The sequence below is a fragment of the Bemisia tabaci genome, chromosome 1, assembly GCF_918797505.1.
Source record: "Bemisia tabaci chromosome 1, PGI_BMITA_v3".
NCBI classification, from domain to species: domain Eukaryota; kingdom Metazoa; phylum Arthropoda; class Insecta; order Hemiptera; family Aleyrodidae; genus Bemisia; species Bemisia tabaci.
Window position 1 is genome coordinate 62,559,478 of NC_092793.1, and position 14,282 is coordinate 62,573,759.

Below are 14,282 nucleotides of genomic sequence, written 5' to 3' on the forward strand. Positions count from 1 at the left end.
TGGGTTATCAGGGTGTCTACCGGTCCCCAAAAGTCCCCAATATCCCTGATCATCCCCGATTTTGGAAGGGCGTCCCGGATATCCCCGAAAGTCCCCGATTTTCTTGTTCAGGTCCCCAAAAATTGAGAAATATCGTCCTAAACACTGGTATCTTCAAATTTTCCCGCCAGCCGCGCAGCCGCGGCGGCGCAGTATAACCAGGAATAGAAAAACTGAAGTGTTGCTTGGTTTTTCGTATGTTTTCATCGGTTCAACATGACTTTGTAAACTTAGTCTTATAAAATACGCCTTTTAACGCTCTAACTAGCTCTCTTTTTCTTTCTATTTCGGGGAAAAAGTCCCCAATTTTCTTGAAAATACACCCCTAGAAGTCCCCAACTTTCGTTTTTTATAACTGGTAGACACCCTGATTATGAAGGACTTCTTTTTATGGATTTATTTTTTTTAGAGGTCCCCTCCCCCTTGCTGCGTTTTGTGCACGTGTGCAATGTTTTCGGTATTGTCCCGGTGCGGTGTAACCACACATTTTCGGAATGAACCACTAGATCAGGTATGAAATTTAGGATTATGACGTCTTTTCTCATCATATTTTCACGTATAACAAAAGCACAACAAAATTTATTGACAGTAACTTCGGAGTTACTGGACCAAATGTTAGGATTTCTGAAGGGCCTCGGAACGTGAAAATGGTGCTAGTAGGGATCTTATTGCTGGTCGCCCTTTAGAACTATCCCGGAATATACCTACTCTCCATCCCTGATACCACCTACCCTAACACTCATCCAAACCATAACCTACTCGGAAGTTTAATCTGTAGATGGCTGTAGGCTCAACTGGAGGATCAGGCAAACAAATCTTAAGAAAAAAAAGGGGGGGGGGGAGGTGATTAGGGTTGCTGAAGTTGGTAGTTGAGGTGGGTACCCAGTAGTAATTGAGGAGCTTTCCGGGAAAAGGGCACATACCGAAAAAACGCGTTGTGAGGAAAACGCATTTGAAGTTTTCATTCTTACTTTCTGGCCCCTGATGATGACATACATCAGAACCGGGGCACTCATATCAACGTTCATATACTCTAGAATTAATAACGACCATCCATAAAACTTACACTTCCTTCAGTGTTAGGTATGGGAGGAATTTTTTAAAATTTTCCGTTATGATGCCCTTTTTCCGGAAATAGACCTGTGGTCATAGGTTTCGGCTTTTGAAGCTGAAATTTCGAGACTTTAACGAGTTTTTAAACAAAATTGAATAATTCTGTTTGATTAATAAATCATAATTTTGATCGCGAACGCGTGCGTGGATCAGCTTCGATCATTACTAATGAAAAAGACAGCGAAACACGCGAAAAAATCGAAAAATTCAAATTCACAAGAGACCATTGAAAATTGTATTATTAACAATTACAAAAATTCACGTGTGACCGGTGCAACGCGGAGACAATCCCTGCGACCCGATGCTATTGCATTGTTTGGCAGAATCAGTGCGATCCATCTGTAGTGAGGGATCCTTATCAGTACCCATCACTTGCCTGCCTGCGCGCTATCTTCTCAACGTCGCGGCGACCGTACCCCGAGGCAAATAGATGAAATACGCCTCTGACCCCTGACTTAGCCTCACAAAACTTGGGCTCTTAGTTCCAAAAATTGATTAATTAAGCTGAAACTCGGGACATTAGTACATTAGGATAGAATGAATCCATTTCTGCCATTTCCGGGCACATACGCGTATGTGCCCGTTTTCCGGAATGCTCCTCCATTGTATTTTCCTCAAACAAATTAATATGAATCATTCTAGATATTTGACTTTTGATAGTTTTGGTTCAAAATCAGTGTTAGAATGAAATTGCTGGGACTTTTATGTATGAAAACGTATTTAATGAACAATCAAAATAACATCCTCCTTTACTGCATGTTCAGGTTTCGATTCTCGGTCGAGGGTAAACTTTTTTACTCTGGAAATGTTTTTATTTTTAGCAATAGAGTGGATAAAGAGGGATTCTTGCTCCTGCTAAAATGAGAATAGGGAATAAATAAGAACTAAAAAAAGATTTTTGCTCATGAATGTTTCACTTTATTGCTGCTCTAATCACTAAAAAAATTCGAGGGTAGAAATATACCCGACAGCAGAAACTTGAAGTTCATAATAATGGAAAATTTAACTTTGAACATGTCCCTTTACAATCTGCAAGCTGAAGAAAAGTCGTAAAATTACTTTTACAAGGCCTCAAATGTGCCTTTCAGTGTAATGAGTCAGTTAAGTCATTTTTTTAAATCGTGTCATTCGAATTGGTAAGTGACTGAAGCTTACAGTTTTTTTCCTAATTTTGTTTTATGGCTGCCAACGGGAGACAAGTTTATTTGAAAGTGCCAAAAATGAGGGTGGCCTAAAACGGCGTTACAACCGCGCGCTCGTAGGTTTCGAATGTACACGTCACGATCAATATGGCGGCGGAATGCGCAGTGGAAGAATACACGGCAGCGTCGCGTTGGCGGTGCGTTTTTGTTGGTCAAGTGGAGGTTGTGTAGGTTACTTTGTTTTAGATTCATACCCATTGTTCTTGAATCTCTAAGCTTTTCAATCAGAATGCGATACAGATTTATATAGGATACGAAACATTCACACAGAACTTACTTAATCTCAAACGAGAAATCTTGATGTCAACAACGGCAGCGTGACGGTGGGAAGCAGGTTGGCTTCGTCGCCGCCATCTTCCCGTCTATGGCGCGTAGATTCGAAGATTCACGGCGGTCGGTTCCAACATGTTTTTGAGGACCCCTTAAAAGGAAGCGTTATTTCTCCGCGGAGACGATTAATTTTCACAGGCAATTTGCGGCTAACTCTAACAATTTTTGGAGCTAATCTTGCTGGGAACATACTTTACCTATGATATTAGTGAACAAATGTTTTTCATAGTTTTAAAGTGTGGTTTATGGTTTGGACGTCGGCTGGACACCAAGCAGCCGTCTTCGGCTAGAATGCTAAATGGGGGATCAATTCGGCAACAACGCGATTTAGGCCCAAATTTTTCTCAGCAATGTTTTGAATATTTCTGTATTACATTAAAACGATATCTGCTAGTTAATTACTTGATCTTTAACCATCCTCATTCACAAATATGCGACTTTTTTTCATATTTTCATCGGTTTTAGCCGATGGCGGTTTAGAGCCGTACAGGGGTTTCGTTTCGTGTGGTACAGCACCATTTTTAAACTGAAGAACTGTATATACCCTGAAGTTTTTGATGAGGTTTGTCCTTCAGAAGCAGCTTTTCAAAAGGTTAAGAGAGAAAGCCGTGTTTTTACCGAGTAAGAGAGACAAATTTGAGGGATAAGTGTTTCTGAAATGGACCCATCTTCAAAAACGACGAACTCATCGAACAACCCCTTAAACCAAGTTTCTCGAAAATGAAAGAAAATGTGCTATTTAGCTTAGTTACTCTTTATAGCTCCTAGTTACACCTCTTAGCGGTGTAACCCGAATATTTTCCGTCGGAGCCAAGTTACAGCAAAATTTTGGGTTCTTTTTTTTGGGGCCCTCCCCCGTAATCCGCGCATACACCCTCATGCAAAAGTGATCCGTTTGCTTTGCGTCGGAGAGGAGTGAGAAATTATTTTACCAGGCATCGAATGAATTTTATCTTGCTTCCTTTCTAAGCAGCCGAACTTTAATTTAACCTTCGTTTTCTTCCATTACATGCCAATTTTGCGGAAAATAGAATTTCCTGAAGAGTCTCTCATGAAGATGCCAAGAAACGTGTGCCCTTGGAAAATTCCATTGTCCAAAAAATTGGTGGGTGGTGATAGTTTGAAATTCAGGTCATTTTCGGCTTCAGTGGCAAGCAATAAGTGGTAATAATCCCGTCTTCAGTCGGTAGTTATATTAGTCCTATTAGACTAAGTTCTGAACTGAGAAGTATCCGTTACAAGTTATAAGGAAGTATCAGACCCCTTAAATTTTGGAGAGGCACGGACCCTAACTTTTTTTTCAAATGGCAACTCCTATTTTGTGATACCTATATCATCATTCGAGAGGGCTGAAAAGAAAAAAAAATTGGCACTAAGTTGAGGGTTCTGTGTATCACCATTTCAAAAAGGTGCCTAGTTGAAGTTCTTGGTGGCCAAAAAAAGTAACTCGGTAACCTATACATGGATTTGTTTCACACTGGTATCTGGGCAATGTTTTGGAATACTGAACTCAACCTCTATGATATTTTTTCCAAAAATCCAAGTAGTCTTTAAAAGACCAGAGATCGGTAAATCATACTATAGGCTCAATTTATTCATCAAAGAAGTCAATCAACTTTAAACTAAGAATCACGGTTCCTTTTACAGAAAAGAAGTTTAAAGCCTGGTTTCCAATAAACGCGATGGCTTGCGGCAGCTGCAACGCGGAGTCCTGCGTCAAGCTGCCGCGTCCAGCATTTCGACCTGCGACGCGTTGATCCGTTCCCAATGACCGCGGCGAACGCAAGGCTGAACCAATCAGCGTTCAGTATCATTCCAAGATGGCAGCATCAACATAACCTAAAAATCTGTGTGCCGCGCCTTTGCAAGCCCGTTTCCCATGAATATTTTTATAAGCCCGTATTAGCGGTCACGGAAATTACTTATGGATACGTCTGTAATTGGCTGACAGGAAATTTTACGGTCTTTTATAAAAATCCTGCGAAATTTTACTCCAAAATGAATAGATTAATAAAAAAATAGGAGAAAAGGTCGCTGTTCCGAAAATTTTTAGCCGTGGCACTTTTTAAAACTAGTTTTTGTTTGGTCTCGGAATTGTTTCAAAGTTATTTTTTGGACTTGTCTGAAAGGAAATTTTACGTGCTTTAAAAATAGTATGATACATTTCACTAAAATGAAACGTTCAAGAAATATAAATGAGAAAAAAGGCCGCAGATCCCGCAAAGTTTTTGCCGCGGCAATTTTTGAAACCCGCATTTTATGTAATCAGCCAATAGGAAATTTTACGCTCTTTATACAATATCCTTTGACATTTTCTTCTGAAATGAACCGTTTAATAGAATAACGATAAAAAAGGTCACTGGGCTATTGATTTTGGCCGCGGTCGTCTTTTCAAAGCCCTTAATGTGTGTCGCGAATTTTTTCTTGACAAAATATTCGTAATAAAAATATAGGAAATTTTACATGCTATAAAAAAGGTCCGATGATATTATCCCCTAAAATCAACCGTTGCGGAGGTATCTGTCATAAACAAAATGCGTTCAGCGAAAATACAGTTGCCTTGTCCTGGTCGCGAGGTTCATCTAACAACGCATTAACGCTGCCGCTTGACGCAGAAGTTGAGAATTTTTCAACTTCCTGCGTCAGCGTTGCGTTGTTCAGCGGCACCGCGTTACGAGCGCGTACATTCGGAACGGTCCCGTAGTAACAAAGAGGTTCAACATCGCCGCGTTGCCGCTAACGCAAGCCCTTGCGTTCATTGGAAACCAGGCTTAATTGTACATTTGCCCTAATCTAAGAAAAATATTTTTTGTTTTAGAATCTGAACCTTGTCCTGACTGGCTGGAGGAACAAATTGACCTACCCATTTATGAAGATCTTACTCCATCGCCTGAGCCTGAATTATATGACAGTTACTCTAGCACCGAAAAACCCTCACAAATGCATTTAATATCTTTGCCATTGCCGGAATTGCTTGGAGACTTAAAACCATACGTCTGCAGCCCGCCACCGGACAGTAAGGCGGGGATCCAGAAGTTTGAGGTAGAACCGTCAGTTATCCAAGAATTCACCACCCCTGTTTGGACCCCACCTCTGGTTCCCAAAGTAAACGCTCTCACCCCTCCTGACAGCCCAAAAGATGACGATTATTTACTCACAACTATGCTGGATGGCATTGAACCAGAGCTGTGCAATGAGTTGGAAGAGCTAGTGCGCATGCATGCAGAAAACCTCGTCGATGACTATAAAGCTCCTGCAAGTGCGGAAAACAATGTGGAATGCTCTGCAACAGAAAGCCACGAAGAAGACAGCTCTGACTCAAATCACTCAGTCTGTGCTTCGAGCCCTTGTTTTTCATCTGACTCAGGCTCCGGCTCTAGCTCGGAAGATCCAGAATGGGTACCTAATTCTTACACAATTCCTGCTGCCCCTCAACAAAAGAAAAAACGTATTACCAAGCCGTACAGCCGCCCTGCTCCTGAGGACAAAAAGCTGCGCAAAAAAGAACAAAACAAAAATGCAGCCACACGATACCGGTTGAAAAAAAAAGCTGAAATCGAAGAAATTCTTCATGAAGAAAAAGAGTTGCAAGACAAAAATTACCAGCTACAAAGCCAGGCTCTTGAGCTTGCCCGGGAAATCAAGTACTTAAAATCACTTATGCGTGATGTATTTAAAGCCTCTGGTTTAATTACGTAAGAACTTTGTAAAGGGTTATTTTGCTGTATCATTACTTATTCTTTTAATCTTAGCCAGACTATTTTTGATATTTAATCTGTAGATTTTCTCCAGTAAGTATTGATTTCTTTTAAGCTGCAGGGACACAACACATTTCTTGTATGTTCTTCTTGTCGGACTCCATTAAGCATAGATGACCCTGCTTGAAGACTGTAACTTTCTAATAATCATGTTGTCTACAGGCTCAAAATAAAAAAAAAATCCCCAAATTTTTTCAGGGTTTTTCAGACCATATTGATCAAAATTCAACGAACTTAAGATCGCTGAGCCCTGAACCAGACAATGTCCATTTTCTTCTGCGCCGCAGTCGGGTGACCATCAAATATCCAAAGAAGTTTAAAATTTCTGTCTCACCGAAGACTTTACGATGGATTTGCATCAAAAAAACAATATTTATGACTGCCCGTTGCCTGCACTTATCACAGCTTTCTATGCAGGCAAGAAAACCATGAAAATCAAACAAATAGCAGCCTAGACCCAACACTACATACCTCTGTATAGCGCATTTTTTGTCGATGGCATAACCCTCACTTCATCCAGGAGACTCAAACTACTCATGAGGCCTATAATTGTCACTCGGTGAAAATGCTTTTGGTTTATATTTGTTCATATAAGGCTATTTGGGTTACATTCTGCAATAAGGAACCACTATCTCTGGCTCTTCTATAAAATCACTTTTCTGCATAGGGAAACCAACGGCATATATGTTGTTTCTAAAATGAGCCAGAAATAGTGGTTCCTTATTGCAAAATGTGGTCCATCTAGTTTCTGATCGTGAGATACCGTAGCCTGTAAAAACTTTGAGTGGCCATATTGGTTCCTGAATAGACCCGAGACTGCTGCTTCCTTTTCTAAAAGTGCTTCTTATGATGATAAATTCAAACCCTAAAAGCAGGAATTTTTAATCTGAAGTAGAGGATTTTTTATTTTATCCTGCAGTGTACAAGTTCTTTTCAATGTGTCATTTATGCCAGAATACATGTCTTCTTGCAGAGATAATTAAACTATAACAATGTTCTTGTTTTTCGAAGAAATTTGAGTTAGAGTAATGTGTAGCCCCCTGACTAGTTTTGAATTGCAATAGCTGCTCTTGGAAAAGAGCTTTTTGGTATCCCTAATATCTGCTTCTAAGATGTATCATCTTATTACATAAGGAAATCTTTTTGAAGAATATTTATCCTTTAATCTTAACCAGTTCTATCTGGAGTTGTAAAGATTGAATTTTCTGAGTGTTGCTTTTACTTTTTAGCGGTAATTTCATCTATACAGTCCCCACAAAATTGTCAGACTTACCTGATGTTAAAGGATATTCAGTAGAAAAATCAATTAGCTTCTTTGTTCCGCCGTATTAAAAGTGTTGTAAATTTTATTTTAATTGGCTCTGATTTTGTCTATTCTGCACTCTTTTCTCTGCAGCTTGGTTTGATTGTACACGATTTTTAATCATATTTTAATTGACTTAATTTGATTTCTTGATCAGTTAAATGCATCCCGAGAAAAACGTGTCATTCCGTTTTTACTATCTCTGAAAAGGTAATGATGAACTGATCCTCTTGATTTTAATCAAATCACATGGTGATTTTAAAAAACTCACTTTGGTGTATTTTTCACATTTCTGTCTGTGAGGTTACCATTGTTCTCACGAGGTGCTAACATATTTTGGAAATTTTAATAAATTGATTTTTGTTTTGAGCGCAACCCATAACTCACACAGCAAAATAATTAACTCTTAATAATTAATTCTTTTACAAATTGGAGCTAAACGTTTAAGATTTTTAGTTGCACTTAATTTATCTTGGAATTTTTATTTATTACAAGGATGAAATGCCAAAAGCAAATGGCATCTAATGCTTTAGAAGATGTTCTCAGTACAGTCGAGACTCCTCATGAACCCTATAGCCAATTTTCAAATTCGTGAAACTCGTGCTCTTAAGCTGAAAGAGTCAATTTTATTTTAATCTTTTTTAATTTACAAGATATTAAGTATAATAACTCCCTTTTTGGATGACCCTTGTACCTTGAGTTATTCATCGTCAAAATTTTTGCCAGTAATGTTCAATTTTAAACTTCTCTCACGCTGTTTTAGAGAGTATCTGAGAAAAACTATGTTTCTCTTTAGTAAAATTTAATTTCAGCAAGTAAGGCCTATGTCATCTGCTCAGTGCAAGTCATACCTGAACTGACCCTCAGTATTGTCTTCCTATTTTAAAAATTCGTCTTTTCATGGTTTCACAGGATGTGCATGCGCAAAAGAATGTTTAATAATTGAATATCTATGAGTTATAATCGGATGTAATCATGTCAGAAGTACATTTGCTTCTAAGGTTTATGGGCAACATAGTTCCTTTTAGCATGTATTTGTTCAATTAACTCTTCGAATTTCTTAGAGAATGGTAAATATCTACAGATTGTTGGTACCATGTAGGATGGGAATTCCTTGAGGAAAGAAAGAAAAAAAAAATCAATAATAATTGTTATGACAAGTAAGGCAATTTTCACCTCTATCAAATATTTTAAGTGCTCAGTTCTCAATTTTCAAGATGTGTTCTTGTTTCTACTTTTGAGTAACTCAAGCTGAGACAGAGGATTGGAATAGTAATTATTGATTGCAACCTGGTGTCAGCAAAATTTTTGAAAGTGGCTTTTTCTACATAGCAACATGAATCTATTAGTAAGTTTTCAAATCTTTAATTCCGGGCTTTTATTTTTCAACAAATTTTGCAATGAGCACTCATGTTTCAGAGTGTTATTTTCATGGAAAAACTTGGAGTTACTCTGGTGAAAATTTAACGAAGTTCTTTGCAAATATTTCACAAACTTTAATTCGTATAATACTTCTTTGGTCAGTCTGGAATTAATTCCAAGTATTCACTTCTTTCAATTTGTCTTCATTTATTACTTTTTTTACTTTTTCTCCTACTCCTAACCTATGATATGTACTCCCATCATGAATTATTGTATTATTTATCCAATAATATCCAGTATCAGTATTTGATTTGTTTTTCTTTCTTACTCAAATCGAGTTATTTTAGAAATTTTTGACACAATGGAAACTATTCATTAGAGGTGAAACCTTCAATAAATCTGTGAGGATGGAAACACACCAAGTTGGAAACTTCAAATGCCCAAGTTTCTTTAAAGGTGCCCAATTTTTTTATCCAAGCCATTGGAGATGGCGCATCTGTGTTGACTCAGGTCTTTACAGTATCCCAAAGTAACTGTCCTTTCGCACCAAAAAGACTAACTGCTCCACCTACTGTGGAATATTTTGCCTCTTGATTGGACATTTTCATTTTTCCCAGTTTTCCCTTTTTTCATTCTCACTGGTTCAAGTATTCATAATCATTTTTCTGTAAAACATGTCAAATATTCAAGCCCATGAGAATATTTAAAAAGGGGTTTAATTGATATGTCCTGGGGATACCTTTTTGGACCCCGCACACTCCTCATGGGGGAGTGCACCATGATCGATTTTTAATTTTTTTATTGCATTCAATTCCTCTCAAGATGCTGATATAAAGTCATCATTGCGCCAAATTTCTACAATGCACGGTTTTTGCACGATACGCCGGGAATGCTTCAATTATTCGGCGATAAAGAGCCAGAAAGATTCCTCATTTCAGCACTCGAGAGAACGGATGGCTGCGTGCCAACTAGGAAATAAGGGGAACTCTAGCACCTAGCGGCAGTCTTATCTCAGATTCTACACACCTTTTTGCTTGACCATCCAAATCAGATTAGTGAGGAGCATACCCACATAGCACAGAATCTTATGTCAATACTGATACATATTGTTGGATGTTGACATGATATCACCAACACTAATGCAGTATGATATTAAGATTGTCGGTTAAAAGGTATACCGCGTCAGCATGAATATAACACTGATACCTTCAATATATCAAACAACAGTATTGAGTCAATGCTGACGAGGTAAAAAAAAAAAAAATAACACGAGAAGAAATTAACACGAAAAAATGAAAAAAAAATATAGGAAGAAAAAGAAGCCTAAGAAAACACGGTATTAATCAAAGTTATGATGAAAGTCGAGCCGCGCACTGATGCTATGCATGCTATAACAGCCTTAACAGGCGTGATTTTAACCCGAAACACCATCAGCTCCCTGTGGCTCAATGGCAGAATACTGGGCTAGGAATTCCACGGTTCGGGTTCAAATCCACCTGAGGGCGTCCGGGTATTTTACGCTACTAAACGTCGCAGGACATCAAGTAAGTGGTTTATAATATTCAATACTTGTATACTTGTGTAATTCATGTTTCAAATGTAATACATGTGTAGTACTATGAAAATGACGGCCATCGTCTGAACTTTCATATCTACTTGACAGAGTGCGCTGAGTGTACAGACGTGTCAGTGTTAAGGTAGTAATGCATACATATTGTCGGTGTCCTGCAGTGTTCTGATGACCTTGTCATAACCCTGATTTCCATATGAAATCAACCTTTTCGGCCAATACTGTAACAATATTTTGACAGCTCCAAATCAGTAACTAATAAATACTGGCATAGTCTTGATATAATATTAAATCAGGATACATCAGCATTTTATAAATACTGACACTACTGACGTGTCAGTACTATTGTAGTATTATATCAATATTCTGTGCTATGTGGGTAAGAAGAGGAAAGTCGGAGTAAAACAGTAAACGTCAAACAAACAAGAGCAGGAGGGAGGTAGCCCCTGAGTCGACAGGAGTAGATAGGAACAAATAAGAAGACAGAGACACGCTACGTTTTCCTTATTTACAGCAGGCCTGTTCTCGAATGCACACCCATGCATGTATAGTGTTCTCCTTTCGACTATTAATCGCCGAATAATTGAAACTTTCCGGGCGAGATTGTGCATCGTAGAAAGTTGGCGCAATGATGATTTTGTGCATCTTGAGAGGAGTTGAATGCAATAAAAAATTAAAAATCGATCATGGTGCACTTGCTCATGGGGTGTGCGGGATCCTTGTAAGTCATTTCGTCGCCCTCACGACAAAGAGGCGTATCAAGATTTTGACTACTTTTCAGGAGAGCAAAAATAAGATTTTGAAGAACTTAATTCCTTTGCCGCTACGTCCCTAATTAACGTATCTGATTTTTTTTTTCGCATTCAGCGCCGGAAAAAGATCAGGATTTTAAATATCACATTGCATTTGTAAAATTATGCCTAGCAGCCCTGATATCATTGAAATATTAGAAAAGGGTCCTGATACGCCCGTTCCCAAGTAGCATTGATTGCAATTTCATTGCAATGGATTGTGAGTTGATTGCAATTTTTGCTTGTTGCCTATACGTTCATTTGAAGGCGCTTAAAAAGTTGCAATTTTATTGCAATAAGTTTGCAAGAAATGTAGATAATGCATGTTGCCTAACCTTCTTTTTCAAGGCACTATAAAGACTGCAATTTCGGTGCAATCATGTTGTAACAAATTCACGCCATGTGCCTGGCATCCAATTCTCTAGTTGTTTTAAAGTTTTTTCGACTTAAATGTCTCACCTAACCCATATAGCCCAACATATTTTGAAAATATTGTCACCTTTATCAAAATATTTTCATGGCAATATTGTTAGTAAAATATTTTCAAAATATTTTTAAAACATTTTAAAGGAATATTTTGAAAATGTTTACAAAAAATATTTTTAAAATAATTCAAAAATATTGCCTGTAAACATGCATGTTAAAAATATTCCTTAAGAAAGTTTTGAAAATATTTTAAAAATATTTTTTGAAAATATTTTTAAGTTCTCAAGTTAGTATGTGGTGTAATTTACACCGGTGTAAATTTAGTGTGAGTACCTATTACGTGATATCGAAAAAAAAATCAGACAAAAAAAATATGAAAAAAATAAATAACACGAAAAAAAATAAATAATAGGCAAAAGAAAGAAGCCTGAGAAAAACGGCGTTAATCAAATCTATGATGAATGTTGAACCACGCACTGACGCAATGCATGCGATAACAGCCTTAACAGGCGTGATTTCAACTCAGCTCATCATCAGCTCCCTGTAGCTCAGTGGAAGAGTGCTCCGCTATGACATTCGCGGGTCGGGTTCAAGCCCACTCAAGGGCGTCCGGTATTTTATGCTGCTAAACGTCGTAGGACATTAGGTAAGCATGGGTTCGAATTATTATAATTTCCCCGGAAAATTTAGGGGTTGAAATTTAAAGGTCGTCAATATTGAAATTTCTTTGCAAAAAAAAAAAAAATTGCAACTTTTTTACAATGAGGGGGTCAGATGTTGTAAAATAATTGCAATTTTCTTGCAAGAAAGTTGAAATCATCTGGAAATTTTATTTCATTTAAATTGCAATTTTTTCGTTGCAAAATGCTACTTGGGATGGCGGAACACTGAATTGGACACCTCCGCTGCTCCGCCGCGTCCTCTCGGCGGACGTATCATCTTGTTGCACTATATCTTCCCCTATTTCATTCCTTACTTGTTAGTTCTCTCACTTAATTTCTTTTCTTTGAGTTTGATTTTTCTTCCGCGATTTTTCTAGGTGGTCAGTTCTGTATATTTACTATGGTTTAAGGTACATCCTCTTTGAGATTTCTAAAAGGTTATGAAAATGAAAAATATCAAGAGAGCGTATATTCAATCAGAATTTTCAAAAGCAGTGTCTTATTAATACGACTTTAAAGGAATCTATACTGAAGTAATAAACATAAGAGTATATATTTTATGTCCTTCTTGATAGTTTGACATACTTTAATTTACAGCTGTTTAGGTTAAAACAACAATGCCTTGATAATAAAATTTAAGAAAAAAAAGAGGTTTAAATTCACAGAGATGTGCCAATATTTCAATTTCATAGCAGACTGAAATTTCATTTTAAAAGATAAAGTAAAATGATTTTTTTCATTCGCCAAAGACGAAATAATATGTTAACTGTTAAAATTGACTGCATTAGGATGCTTAATTGTATTTCTGACACGACGAGTCATATTTCATTAACTGCATTTACTTTTGATCAATAAGAGCTCGCAACTTGAAGTGTTTAAAAATAATGTTTTCCTTGCCACTCCAAATGTATTTTTGTCATCCTTAATCACTGAAAATTAATTATCTTACCAAAAGCTTTGATATGTTGAATATTGAAATCTCATTACCTATCTGAACAAAACGGCGGAAAGATTTTTTCTTTTATTCAATTGAAAACACTTCATTTTGCTTACTCTTGATGGCCAGGTGGTAAAAGCTGTGTCTGGACAATTAGAACAATGAAGTTAAATATGAATAATGAATGTCTATTTAAACGACAAGGCAAGAGAATGCTTGAAAAATCAAAAAATCAAACATCGATAGTAGTCGATTATAATTACACTCATTATAATTGTAGGTGAAAGACAAAAAAAACCGAACATGATTACATTTGATACGTCGTCAAAAGAAAACAATTAGAGCTAACCAAGTGTTTAGTGGCATGTAAATAGAAACTGAAAAAATCTTGACCTAGTTGAGAATCTTTTGACATTTACCGTCTATACACCCCCGGACAATTTAGATCTTTTCCCAGAATATCCTGTCAAACCAAAATTAAGAGGCAAAAAGCCATCGAAATCAAAGAATCCCAACTGACAATACGAATCGTGTTTACCGAAACACCCGACAAATTAGGTTTCCTGACCAATAACAATAAAGAGCTCTTTAGGCTGTAGCATTAAAACACGCCGATAAATATAAAAAATACCGCCAGATTGGTCTAAAATCTATAGCAGGAATAACAAAATACTGAAACAATAACTGAGAAACACACCCGATCAGTGAGTGACGGGCATATTGTGTCGCGCGAACCGAAAGGGCCTGATTTTTGAGGACGTATCATTGAGGAGAGGCCAGGTAGTCGCG

At 37.4% G+C, this 14,282-nt stretch overlaps 1 protein-coding gene across 2 annotated transcripts in view; it reads left to right on the forward strand.

Moving 5' to 3' along the window:
• Positions 1-9,412, forward strand: part of crc (bZIP transcription factor crc) — a 71,537-nt gene extending 62,125 nt beyond the window's left edge. For both annotated transcript variants that reach the window (XM_019045949.2, XM_019045950.2), the window contains one exon: positions 5,503-9,412. In XM_019045949.2, the coding sequence (XP_018901494.2) occupies positions 5,503-6,383 (881 nt within the window). In that variant the 3' untranslated portion in view covers positions 6,384-9,412. The remainder of the gene's footprint in view (positions 1-5,502) is intronic.
• The last annotated feature ends 4,870 nt before the right edge of the window (positions 9,413-14,282 follow it).